This window comes from Vigna unguiculata, chromosome 9, assembly GCF_004118075.2.
Source record: "Vigna unguiculata cultivar IT97K-499-35 chromosome 9, ASM411807v1, whole genome shotgun sequence".
Lineage (NCBI taxonomy): Eukaryota > Viridiplantae > Streptophyta > Magnoliopsida > Fabales > Fabaceae > Vigna > Vigna unguiculata.
In genome coordinates, this window is record NC_040287.1 from 5834867 (window position 1) to 5849025 (window position 14159).

Here is a 14159-nt window from a genome sequence, read left to right on the forward strand (position 1 = left end):
ATTATTTTAATTTGAAAAAAAAAGATATATTAAAGATAAAATTGAAAAACAAAAATATGTACACTAGAAAGATATATTCCTTTTATATTTTAAAAAAATATTTATTAAAGATAAAATTGAAAAATAAATATCTTAAAAAAATTAAAAACTAACTATTCTAATTATTATTAAAATAAAAATGTTATTATATTTATAAAAATATATATTCTTAAAAAATTATTATAAAAATATAGATACAAAATTTAAAGATAAAATGATTAATAATATAATTTATATTAATATAGGTAAAATTATTAGTAAAATGTGTCCAAAAAAATGTTATCAAAAGCAATTTCTTTCTATGTAGTTGTAGAAGATATAGATTTAAGATCTTAAAAATAGCATCGGTTTAATTCCTTACTAATTTAAAAATTTTAATAATTGTGTGAATAAATTTCTTTGACTAAAAAAGATAGAAAAATAAATTTTAAAATTAAAAAATTAAGAAAATAAAATTGTCTCAAACGGGTGGTAGGAAAAATATGTTTTGATGTATCAAAGTAAATCATATATTCCGCATATCACCTTTATCAAAATATACATCTCAAAGTAAAGAATGAACCCTTAAAACGTTTAAGTTCCTATTCGTCAAAGACAAAGACCTAAACTATAAAATTTTCAGTCTCTATAAGGGAAAAGAATAATATTAATTTCATTCCTGAATAACAAATTATCGTATGCTCAAGTTCAACTCAATATTCACGTTAGTTTCCAAACAAAATTTCAAATTCCTGTAAAAAGTATAGTAGACTTAGTTCTTGCAAGACCAAAAATATACTTCAAATATTCTATAATAAATTATTCTTTTCGTTCTTCAACCTTTTATCTAGTGATTTATCTTGATCAACAATTTTGGAAAAGTCAAAATAATACATTCAAAACTTATATATTTAATTATGGTCACCAATATAATAAACATTAATATATAATTTAATATAATTAAAATTAAAAAAAAATTACACATATCTATAAAATTGTCATTTGTTCTTTTAGAATCTCAAACCTATCAATAAGTGAATCAGAATTAAAATTTTTATTTATTTATTTTTCAATGTAAATAATCATATTGTTGGCAAGAAACTCATCTTCCTTTTTTATGTTTAAGATTAAAAAATAATTTATCATAACATAATAAAAACTTCAGAGACGTAATTATTAAAAGAAAAATGTATAATAAATATGGCCACAATTAAAAAACTGGTTATGAAAAAAAACATAAGACATTAAGTTTTCTTTTATATTCATGAAAAAATGAATATACAAATGTTCACGAGATAAAAAAAAATGTTAACTATTAAACTAATAAAGATTCTAACTTCATTTTTCGTTAAAAAACAAAAGGAAAACAAGTGAAAGTGGAAGATGAATAGGATATATGAGAAACTCAAAAGATAATGGAAAAAAATAAAAAAATATCTTAATAAATGTTTTATTCTTTATTATATTTGATTTTATATTTTATTATTTATTAACATTAAATGTTGTGCTTTATAAAAGAAATAAGAAGATACCTAATTAATTTTCATCAATTCCAAATATACATTACATATAATTTAAAATTTTCAAAAACTTAAAAAATTTCTAATATATAAATTTAAATTTTTTTAAAAAAGTTGGGCTTAAAAAATTTCTAATATATAAATTTAATTTTTTTTAAAAAAAAGTTGGGGAGCCATGGCACTACTTCAATCCGATATGCTTCTAGGTTTGTTACAAGCTAAGAGGAGGTGTGCCTGCAAAAATACACTTCGACGCTCAAGATAGGGGTGTGCGTTAGATAATGAATGTTGTAATAAAATGAACACATGATTAATTACCTCATGAACCAGGCTATTTATATTATGTTTATGGACCCTTACCTGGTTGGGCTAGACCACACATATAATCAACATGGTTAATTTGTTTAATGATCTTGCTAATTCGTTTTAACTCTTAATCTTTACTTAATCACAATTGATCCTTACGGTTACAATGTGATTAGACTAATGTAATATCGGTCAAGAGATGATATCAAGCATGTGTTCATGGTTGTTTGAGGTGATCTCAGGTAGGTTTGGACTGAAACTATCTCAGTTACATATGAAAATAGATGATCTTGGTTATTACAAACCAAAATGATGTCAAGTAGGTGATCACATCCACTTGAGATAACTTTAGGTATATAATCCGAGATGATCTCAGGTACATATTGTACAAGACTAAAAAAACATTATGCAAAGGAAATTAAAAAAAAAATACTCAAACCAAACACCTATTCAACCCCTAAAAGAATTATAGAGGATGAAATAACTTTAGATCACTTTAAAGATCTTAGCAAGATGTTGATGGGTAGAGAGTCCATAGTCTACTAGTTTAAAATAACTTTTAAGAAAGTTTATGCAAATAACAATTGAAAGATAGGATAAATTTATACAGGTGTAATAGTTAAAGAAAAGAGACAACTGGTTTTTTATATTTGTTCACTTTAAGAACTCATAAAAAGTTTCACTAATCAAACTAAGTATAAGTCTTGTTTTTGTCACTTGTGATTTGCAATGAGTATACAAAGTTATCCTTGATTATCACATTGATCTCCCTGATATGTAAAGCATATGTATTATTTAATATGAATTCATTTATGGGATTCCACAAATATTATGTTACCACCACTCATTTGTTGAAAGGTTAGAAAGAAAACTCCAAGGAGAGATATCAAATGAATACTCCTTGTTCAGACTATGTTCACGAAGTGGAGGATTTACATATATATCTCTCTCTTATTTATAAGACGTGTTGCGAGTCGCATGAATTATTCCATGACAAAGATTAGGTAGGTCAAGTCACAAATCAACTTATTACACATTACATACTTCTTAAGTAGAAAATTTTATTTTGAATATAAGTTATAAGTAGGATCCTTAGTTATAGTTTAGCATACCAAGACTTTTATTTACAAGTGTCGTGAGTAGGACCATTGAGACTTGCATGTTGATCTTTCATTATTGTGTTAGAGTTATAATAGGTGTTGTAGCTTTTTAGGTGATATATATATATATATATATATATATATATATATGTGTGTGTGTGTGTGTGTGTGTGTGTGTGTGTGTGTGTGTGTGTGTGTGTGTGTGTGTGTGTGTGTGTGTGTGTGTGTGCGCGTGTGTGTGTGTGCGTGCGTGTGTGCGTGTGTGTGTGCGTGTGCGTGTGTATGTGCACGCGCGCGAAATACCTTTTATATCGAATGTGTGTGTGTGTGTGTACGCACGAAATACCTTTTATATCGAATATCTATGGTATTTAAAACACTAATGTTAACAAAAAATAGTAGAAAAATTGGTTTGTTGTATTAGAATCTTTATTGAAATTTGCATATCAATTGTTGATGACTTTATTTATGATAGTCTAGAAAATTAATTTTTTGAATTTATGTCTTGTTATAAGCTTCATCTTGAGTTGAGCCTTGTGTCTTCTCTTAGAGAAGTTTTGTTAGAAAAAGTCCAACAACTCTAGTATTAATTAAGTATTTGACAACAACCTATAAAATATGAATATTGTTATGAAATAAAGCGAATAACAGTAAGAATAATAGATAATGGAAAAGAGAATAAACAATAGAGAATAGAGAATGAGAGAATAGAGAGCAACTCATTTGTCTGTTATTATTGATATGAAGAGTCCTATTTATAGATACAATATGTACGTAATCCATAAAGGAAACAAATCAACTTAGTTAATACAAATATTTACATAAAGAGTTATGAATCATATGAGTATCAATCATATGAGTAAATGTATCAAATCAATGGACAATCATTAATTCATAACACTCCCCCTTGAATGTCCATTGATAAAAGAATGTGTCTCGTTAAAACCTTACTAGAAAAAATTCTTTGGGATAAAAAAAACCTAGTGAAGGAAAAAGAGTACAACGTTCTGTATTCTTTAATACAATATTGTTCATCACATATTCTATTTCTCCCCGTTATGTAAACTTACATCATTAAGGTGACAGAGTCCGAACTTGTGAATCATTTGCACAAAAGTTCTTCTTGGCAAAAACTTCATAAATAGACTTGCCATATTTTCACATGAATGAATTTTTGGATATCTATATCATCCTTTCAATTGAACAATACACTATTGTCTTCATATATGGTTGTTGATTCCATCTTTGTCGGGGATAGTCACAAGTTTCTTGCACATGTTGAATTATAGACCTTAACCAAACATATTCACAACTTTCCTCGTAATTCTGTACGATTAGACGATGTTGCTTCTATGATTTGTTTCATATACCTTCATGAAACCATTGTGCTACCACATGTGAACAAACATCTTGTTTATGATCAACCATTGTGACATTGTGAGAATATGTAAAATAACATGCATATACATAATCCATTGGTCTGAATCTGAATCATTTGGATGGAATAAGCTCATATTTGCAGTACCCTTATGTTTTACTCCAAACCATTTTCTTCTTGTAGTTGAAGAACTATATCTTGCTTAACAAATTTACAACAAATACAATATTAGATCGAGTATAATTAGCAAGATACATTAGTGTTTCTATGACACTAAGATATGGTGTTTCTGGACCAAAAAGGTCTTTATCATTTTCTTGAAGTCTAAGAAGAGTCTTTATCAACATCTAAAGACCTCACAACTATTGGAGTGCATAATGGAAATGACTTGTCCATTTAGAATATTTTAAGCACCTTAATTATATAAGTCTCTTGACGTATAAAAATACCTTTATTTAAATACTCAATTTCTAATTTCAAATAAGACTTTGCCCTTCAAAGAGCATTCATCTCAAATTATTTATCCTTGAAACTTAATAAGTTTCTATTCAACTTCTTGGTAGAAATATAATAGCTCTTATAGAGTCTTCAAATATATTTGTAGTATTATAAATAATACTCTTGAGAATTGTATAAGTTGTTGCACTATCAATAAGACACATATCCTTTGGTACTAGTGCAAACATTCGTTTTTCATATAGACATAAATATTAATATGAGATTTTTTTTAACACTTTCATAATCAATGAGGTGATCAATGCTTCCATTTTCTTTAGCAAAGAAAATAATAATATCAAGATGAGTAGCACCCATATGGCCATAATCATAATCACCATCTTCATAAGCAAAGTGTGTTTCTATGTTCTTCTCATTATTTTTAAGATGCTTTGGTGTACAATAAGTACAACTCAAATGAACTTTACCACCGTAATGATAATATATACTTTCATCTTTTTGTCAATATTTTCACATTTTTTTTCCTTTTTCACATTATTGTGCCACTTCTGGTGACAAAATGTGTCTTTGAAATTTTTTTTATAACCATGCTCATAATCAATATCACGATCATGAAAATATAAATCAAATGTTGCTACATTCACTTCTAGGAATGGAGCAGAACCAATTTGGACAGGTTTCATGATTTTCTATCAAAAGCTCATTGTTTTGTTCAACCATACAAAGGCATGAAATAAATTAATAATATTGATTACGACATTCACTTATGGGAATGAAGCAGATTAGGTGGATCTCATAATTTTTCATCAAAAGCTTTATGGCTTTGTCGAGTCAGTCATACATAGGTATGAAATAAATTCATAATATTTGTGAAATTTCTTTTCACAATATTTTTGTCGCATGAGCAAATTAGTTGCTTAGATGCTTTATTTCTTTATTTAATGGTATTCCAATATCCATTGCATCTAAATGTATTTCAATATTTAAAATCCAATATAAAGAATTATTCCTTGTAATATCAAGGGTCACAAATCCAAATTTTACAATGTTTTCACGTGTTTAGAACTAGCACATAAAATAATAATAATAATAATAATAATAATAATAATAATAATAATAATTATCATCATCATCATCATCAAAATAATAATAAGAATCATCAAAATAATAAAAATAAAAATAATAAGACGAAGATGAAAATTGATAAAGTCAAACAATTCTTATCAAGAGAAAGAATATAAGGTAAAATTATAAAATGAGAAAGAATTAGAAAGAACTTGGATTGAGACACGCAGAACACTGTCGTTAGAGAGAAAAAACTTCCACTAGTCCTCAATTGATTAGAGCATTGTGATAACGTGTTATAAAACAAAACTAATAAGAGAGAGAAGGAGGAGAGGAAGAATAAACAATAGAGGATAATAGAGAATGAGAGAAGAATGAGCAACTCATTTGTTTGTTATTATTGATATGAAGAATCCTATTTATATATGCAATATGTAATCCATGAAGGAAACAAATTTAGTTGATACAAATATTTACATAAAGAGTATTGAATCATATAAATATCAATCATATGACTAGATGTATCAAATCAATACACAATCATTAATTCATAACAAATATGTTTTATATGATGACAATGATTTATATACACAACAAATCATGTATCTTTACAAATTAAGTGTTTTTGGTAACAAATTATAAAACATTTAATATTGCATTAAACATACTTAAAGCATCTTTACTTCTCCAAGTCAACATACACAAGCTTAAAGATGAAAACTTATGAAAACAAAATAATTAATAAAAAATAGATGATTAAATTATGTTTTAAAAAATTTTCAATTTTTCGTTTGCATCATTTGATAGAAAGTACATGAATGATAATTTTTCAAAATGCTTTCCTACACATCATTAAACGAAACTTTGTGAAAACTGTCAAATCATTTTAATACATAATGTTAGTCTCTATTCTTCAGCTGTTTTCACACTCTCCTGTACTATTCAATGAAAACTATAAACTAAGGTTATTCAGATTCCGTGATGTTTCTTTAAATTTATAAAAACTTTAAGAACTTAATTGAAAGTTATTTAGGAGCTTTGTCAAAATATAAATAAATAAAAACTTATTATCATGCATCGTACGTACAATTTATTATTCTTTTATTCTAAAAAAAAGGTGTTATTGATAGGCTTGGTGATCCTCTTTTAAAAAGTTGATGCCATTTTCTTTCTTGTGTTCAACTTGTTCTATTATTCCTTCCCTTTTTTTTCTCCATAGAATTCAACTTTATTCTTCTTCTCCTCAATTTCAATAATATTAATTTATTCTCTTTCTCTTCCTTCTTATCTATATAAACTCCCTCACTTCTTCTTCGCTCACAGAAAGTACACAACAAAGAAAAGAGAAGAAAGATACAACTTTTTCAATTTTTTTTGCAGTTTTTCTACAATGCCTTTCAAGAAGCCTCATCACACCTCTGACAAGAGCTACATAATGATAAAGGCAAGTATATATCTTTTCTTTTCCATACTCATATATATATATATATATATATATATATATATATATATATATATATATATATGTGTGTGTGTATATGTGTGTATTGTTTTTTTGTTTACCAACTAAGAATTTAGGATCAACAACACAAGATGTTTTTTTTTTCAAACGAGAGTTTATATGTACAATAGTAAAAAAGTTTCTTAAGAAGTTAGTTTTTCTTTCTAGGGACTATTATTTTTATTCATTGTTTCTTAGTTTAATTAAACATTTTTCCATTTTAAAATAGGTTCTTATAACTTTTATTTCAAAAAAAAAAAACAATTTGCTTCAGGAAAATAAACTTTTATATATGTGCAATTCTCAAGACGATAATAAGAAAGAATAGTCTTTTTATAAATTAAAATTAGTTTATGTCTAAATTTATTTATAGAAACTTTTTTATAGCATTTTTTTCCAAAATCAATTCCTTTATTTGTAAATAGACTAGTTTAATTATTTTTTATAATTATATTATTATCACGGGATATCTATCAACTATATCAATAATTAATCTTCCTTCAGAAATCTCTCTAATTCTCTTTAGTATAATTTCTTTCTGACAACTTTTTTTTTATTTACAAAACCATTATTTTTTTATTGTATAAAACTTTGTTTAGTATATTTTTTCCTTTTATTTTTTTATTTTTGTCCTAAAAGTGTTTAGCGATCAATTTACTCAGACCGGGTTTTTTCCTTGAGTTATAAAGGTAACCATTTTATTGCTATTTTCTATTTTTAAAATTTTGTTAAAACACAAGGAACATTTTTTTATTTTAATTAATACAAGTACTAAAACTGAAATGAATTTATGTATACAAAATTAAAATTATTTTTTTTCCTCCTAAACCAAAAGCGCACACTCATTTGATACTTACGTGCACATATAACAAGACCTGAAATCAATATTCAAGTTTCAGAAAATTATTGATGCACGTGTATATATATATATATATATATATATATATATATATATATATATATATATATAGATAGATAGATAGATAAATAAATAAATATTAAAGATATATATTATCCTTAACTATACTTGGCTGTAATAATAAGAATATGTGCAGGATGGCGACAAGTTCGAAATACTTCCGAGAGGACTCAACATTGTTTGGGGAAATGATTCTCGATACTGGAAAATACCAGAGTGAGTATTGTGATTATATGAACAACGTTGTTATTTTAAGAATGTTTAAAGTATTTTTTTTGTCTTTAATTATTCTAAAAAACTATATTTCGTCTTTAAATGTTATAAATAAAGTAGTTAATCCTTGGTTTGAGTTAGTTTTATGTGACAACATAATTCTATAATAGACTATAATATAAGTTCTTTGAAAGAAATGATATTTTATATAACTTTTGTAACGTGTTAGGACAAAATAATTTCTAATTTAACTTAAGAATAAAATACAATCTTCTTCAAATTATTATATTTCTTTTGATATTTTTTGTTTTCTATATTATTTTTTCATTAAATCGGATTCTAGATGGATTAAGTCTAACGCATAAAAGATATTTGACACAATATTTAACTAAAAATCTTAAAACAATGGATTTATAATTCTTTCATCTTATATAGTGTTGAAGTTTGTGTTTTTTACCTAATATGAGACTTTGACTCACACTTGGATTTTTCCAACAAATATTGACTTAATTGAGCTTCTATTTGTTTAATCAAACCTAATGTGATGCTTCCCTTATATTAATATCAATATTGTCTGTAGGTACTTAATGTTAAAATTTAGGTCTGTTACACATATCAATATTTGGGTAATCTTTTGTAAATGCTACATGTTAAAATCTATGTCTGTTAAAATTTGAGTCATATTGTACCTTGGAATTTTTATCATGATACATACACATTGAGCTTAATTTTGAGGGGAACTTGGTTATGATTTTAGGCAAGGCCCTGCGGAGCTAACACAGGTTTCATGGTTGGAGGTATCGGGCGTGGTACACATAACAAAAGCAATGACATATTCTGTTTCATTTGAGGTGAAAGTTAAAGAAGAAGGATTTGGATGGAATGGCACAGATGTTCTCGTGATGGCTAAAATCGGAAAAACGGGAAAATATAAGTTTAAAGTGAACAACCTAAGTCCAGGTCAGAACATTGTGATTCCCTCCGAACCACTTGCGATTCATGTGGTCGGCCCATCAGATCTTCATTTTGGACTGTATGAAGTGTGGAGTGGAAAATGGAAGGGAGGCCTTGAAATTATCAAAGCTGTGGTCCAACCTCTACCTCTCTAATAACTTCAACACCTTGGTATGTCTATTCTCTACACCACTAAGTTCAACTCACACCTCAACATTTATACAAATAAATATTTACTCTAATAAATATTCCATTTTGCTCATATTTAAAATCTTTTTCTTTCTCAATCTCAAGTTTTTTTAAATTTTTGACTGTAATTGTGATCGTATTAGTTGTATTTCTTATATGGTAAAGGATTGTCGATGAAGGTCAAAGACGAGGAAATGGAGTTTGACATGGAATGGAAGGTTCCGTGATTAGGATAAAAACAAATGTCAAAAATCCTTCATAAGAAACAAGACATGAGCTCATTCGTTGGTGTGCCAAACTAGAATATAATATTTGAGTGTAATAAACTCATTTCCAGAGATTATTCATTAAATACAATTAGTAATAGTAATAAGATATCTTAATAAATCATTCATGTCTTTATTTTTAAGTTAAAAAACACATTTCATGCTAACATTTGAGTTGTTTATATATTTTGACATATTTTCTCTCTATCGTCATCTAGAAAATGTGTTTGATATGAAAAAAAATTTAACGTAATTAGGTTAAAAAGAATATTTTCATTCATTTCTAAACTTTGAGAACCAAAATGTATCAAAGTTTCAAACAACAACAAATTCCAATTTTGTGTCAAAGTTCAAAAACTAAAAATACATTTAACCATAAATATAATTAGTAACTAGTATAAGGAATTCTTATAAATCGTCTATACAATCTTTTCCATCTATAAATAACCTCCACCACTAAATCTTCTAATTCATTTTTTTCTACAAGTTTTCTTGATTATTTTTGTACGAGGTGAGTGAAAGAGTGTTGGATCTTTATGGAGCAAGTATGGTGGAATGAGAAAGCAATTTCTAACCCTCTTTTTCTAAAGAGTGTGGTCCTATACTTTACTCCAATTTGAGTGAAAGCTCTCTAAACTAGGCATGATAATCATGTCATATTAAGATGTTGTTAATGTATAAGTATTTGATGTTACATAAAGCACATTTAATGTATCTTTACGTCTCTACGTGAACAAACAACAATTTGAACTTCTTGAAGGTGAAGACCTGATGAAGCTTCTCAACATGTTGTAAAAGATTTATTGTAACTCTTTCTCAACACCCTATATAAAGAAGTCTTCCAATTTGAAGAAAAAATGTGATTTAGATTTGTCAAAATGTTGTCAATATTCTTGCTCAAAGCTTTTCGTGGCATAAGCTTCACAAGAACATTGTTTGTGTTCTTCTAGCAATCTATGAGAGTACATAAACCTTGCATCCATCGAAAGACGTTATTTCTTTATCTAATGAGTCGAATTGTGTGATCATTTAGTTCACATTTCTTTGTAAAATCTTTTTGATCATGAGTGACTATGTTCCAAAAAAGATCAAGTCTTAGCCTGGAGTAGTTGCGTTCCAAACAATACTTGAGTTTTCTAAACAAGTGTGTTTGAGTTCCAAAGAATAATTTGTTGTATCTTCATAACATTAGTATGCCTAGTGGAACTTAATTAGTTGATCAAGAATTGAACATAGTTTGTTTTTAAAGAGGAACTGGTATAAAATTCTTTAGCATAAATCTTTCGTTCCTTTAAACTCAAGCTAAAATTGCAAGTTATTAAAATTACTCTAACAAAAGAATGAGAGCTTCTAAAACTAAGTTTCAGACAAATTATCTATCTCAAATTAAAACTTGTGTCTATCTACATTCCATTATATTCAACTTTTTGAAAATTTTAAGAAAATTAATTCACAATTTAAACCTACCTTTTTGTGTATTTGACTTATTTTGCAAGCGTTCCCTGCCAATCATGTGGATCATCCCTTCAAACGAAGCTTAATCCTTTAGAGGCTAAGCTTTGATACCAATTGTGAAAACAAACTAAAAACACAAAAAGGGGAATATTGAATCATGTTTTGAGATGGTCAAGCACCTTTTACAAATCTTCGCCTATAAATACAAACAAACGAAGTTTAACACTAAATAAACACATTATTAATCAAGTTCTCTAAGACACTATGTCTGATGAATAAATTTAGGCATAACTTCAAGTTAATTGATTGTTTAAAATACTTCTTTAAATATAATTTTTTTAAATCTCTCCTTCAAAGATTAGTTTCATATTAATAACATGTAATCTAAAAAGAATAAGAGATAAAGAGATTTACACAGTGTAATTTTATATTGGTTCATCTCATAATCTCATACTAGATTCAGTTCTTAATCATCATGATAAAGATTTCATTAATGCAGGCTAATGTTGCAAAGTAAAAGGTAAGTATTATTTGAATTTAACTACTTTTGACTAACCAACAACTATTCTTTGTATCCAACCACTTCTGGCTAAACACGAATATTGTTTGGAACATATTCACTCTAACTAAACAGAAGCATTATTTGGAACACAACCACTTTTGACTAAACATAAGTATTGTTTTGAACTTAGCGACTCATAGATAAACACAAATATTGTTGGAACACAACCACTAATGACTAAAACTTAGTATTCTTTATACCCAACCATTCTTAGATAAACTATATTTGTAAAACAATGGGTGTGATCTACAAAATCACATATTGCTAACTAAAAGATGTTAATGGCCTAATATAGGTACATGATGATAAACACTTTTTTATATGTCTTACAAACACAAATGGTGTTCTTGTTCACATAGAAAAGGCTAAGCACTACTTAAGAGCTTTAACATTCTTGTCATCATTAATCTTTCTTCATCATGAAGATTTTCTTTATAAATAATTTGATAAGAAAAGAATAATTTCAAATTCTTATGCTTCAGAGAAGGTTTTATTTTTTAACTTATGTCTATCCATGCATAAACGTAGAAATACATTAAATACTCTACATACAACATTATATGATTTGCATTCAACATCACATGTGTATTTCCTCTTCAAGCAACATCTGAATAATTAGCTTAACCTATCAAACATAGGTCAAAGAGCAAAGTATAAGACCATATAAGGAAGATAGTCCTTCCAATGTTGATATAGAGACATATTAGGATGGTTGGTGGTATAGATCAACTTTATATCCTTAAGAGATCATTGAGGGACATGATTTATATAAGATCTTCTTGGCAAATGTGAGATGAAAAAAAAAATCTCTGCAACACAATAAAATAAGCATGAAAGATGTATCAATTTGTATAATGTTAAAAATGTGTTCTTTCGCTGATCAGACAAGCATTTACTTATGTATATTATAATTTATTTATATTTTTAAATATATATTTGAATAAAGTTCTTCATATAAACTTTTAGCAAGAGAAAAAGTATAAAATTGATTTTTGCAATTAATTATTGGTGTTTCTAGTGTAGGGGTTGAACTTCTAGTTAAACAATTTTCAAGTCTTCCAAATCTTCAACCTTACTCTCCGTTTGGTGCTTGTGTTTGTCAACCGATTGGCGGGTATTTGTTAAAGGTGCAATAATATTAAAATCGGTACAATCGATTGGTTAAAACAATAAATGTTGTAATTAATGCGAGATAAAAGTTTCAACAATTATACATTTGACTTGTGTTTATAATTTTTTCCATGAGCCTACGATTAGGGTCAGCCTAATCACGACCCAGTCACTCTAACCAAGTCGATAATATATCTGAAAACTTAATTCAAAATAGTCTCTTTGATAAGTTCCTATTGACTTTATCAGCGGACCCATATTGTGCAATTGAAATTTTTGAAATAATTTTAAATTTGTGTATAGATTAGTTTTAATTTATAAATAAACTAATTTCTATTTTATAATTATTTTCTAGAAGTTCTTATTTAATGGAAGGTGATCTACAACACCCCATAATAAGGTACCAATTTCTATCGGTGAAAGATAACTATTTGTAGGAAAAGGTGTTGGAGGACATATTATGTGTTTGAAATTAAGTTGAACATGAATCTCTTATCCCCTTTTCTCTGCTTTTTGTTGCATCGCAAAGTATATTGTACTTGCCGGGAATAGTGAAATATTTTTTCTTTCAATCTTTATTTCAAGAACATTTTAGTTGTTTTACTATTTCTAGATTAAATCTAATTTCATTTTAATTTTAGTAAATCGTAATGTCTTCAATTATTATTATTACTAATATTATAAAATTCTTGTTCAATTTTAAATTAAATTAAATTGATCTTCGTATCAATTTATTTCATTGAAAAAGGTTATTTTAATTTACTTAATTAAATAACTGAATATAATAGAGTCATTTCACACATTTCAAAGTTAACATGCAAGTTTATTCAGAAATAAAAATTAATTTCGAAACAACATAGACCATTCTTTAATTTAATAAATAAAATCGATTTTAAGCAAAGAGTTGTAAAGATTATATATGCGAAAAGCTAAACCAGATCCTTTTGGCAAGCTTTATACTTTTTAATAACTAAGTTGATATTGGATAAGTTTTGTCATCTTCTATTGTTTTGGGTGTACGAATGAGTCACAGCTGGCCATGATAATGAAACAATAAAATAAAATTCGGAGTAATTATTTGACATATCTTCATTCAAAGAAATATTTCAAAAAATAAAAAGTTATTCTAATATAAAAAATATAAAAC

At 26.9% G+C, this 14159-nt stretch overlaps 1 protein-coding gene across 3 annotated transcripts; it reads left to right on the plus strand.

Moving 5' to 3' along the window:
• The first annotated feature begins 7149 nt into the window (after positions 1–7149).
• On the plus strand, positions 7150–10710 carry LOC114196057 (protein PHLOEM PROTEIN 2-LIKE A9-like). Of its 3 annotated transcripts, none has more exons than XM_028086558.1 (4): positions 7150–7287; positions 8400–8479; positions 9234–9601; positions 10373–10710. In XM_028086558.1, the coding sequence occupies exons 1-3, from the start codon at positions 7234–7236 to the stop codon at positions 9583–9585; spliced, it is 486 nt and encodes a 161-aa protein (XP_027942359.1). In that variant the 5' UTR covers positions 7150–7233; the 3' UTR covers positions 9586–9601; positions 10373–10710. The 3 variants fall into 3 exon arrangements, with proteins under 3 accessions (XP_027942359.1, XP_027942357.1, XP_027942358.1); XM_028086556.1 differs by lacking the exon at positions 10373–10710 and adding an exon at positions 9785–10052; XM_028086557.1 differs by lacking the exon at positions 10373–10710 and adding an exon at positions 9799–10052.
• Positions 10711–14159: the final 3449 nt, after the last annotated feature.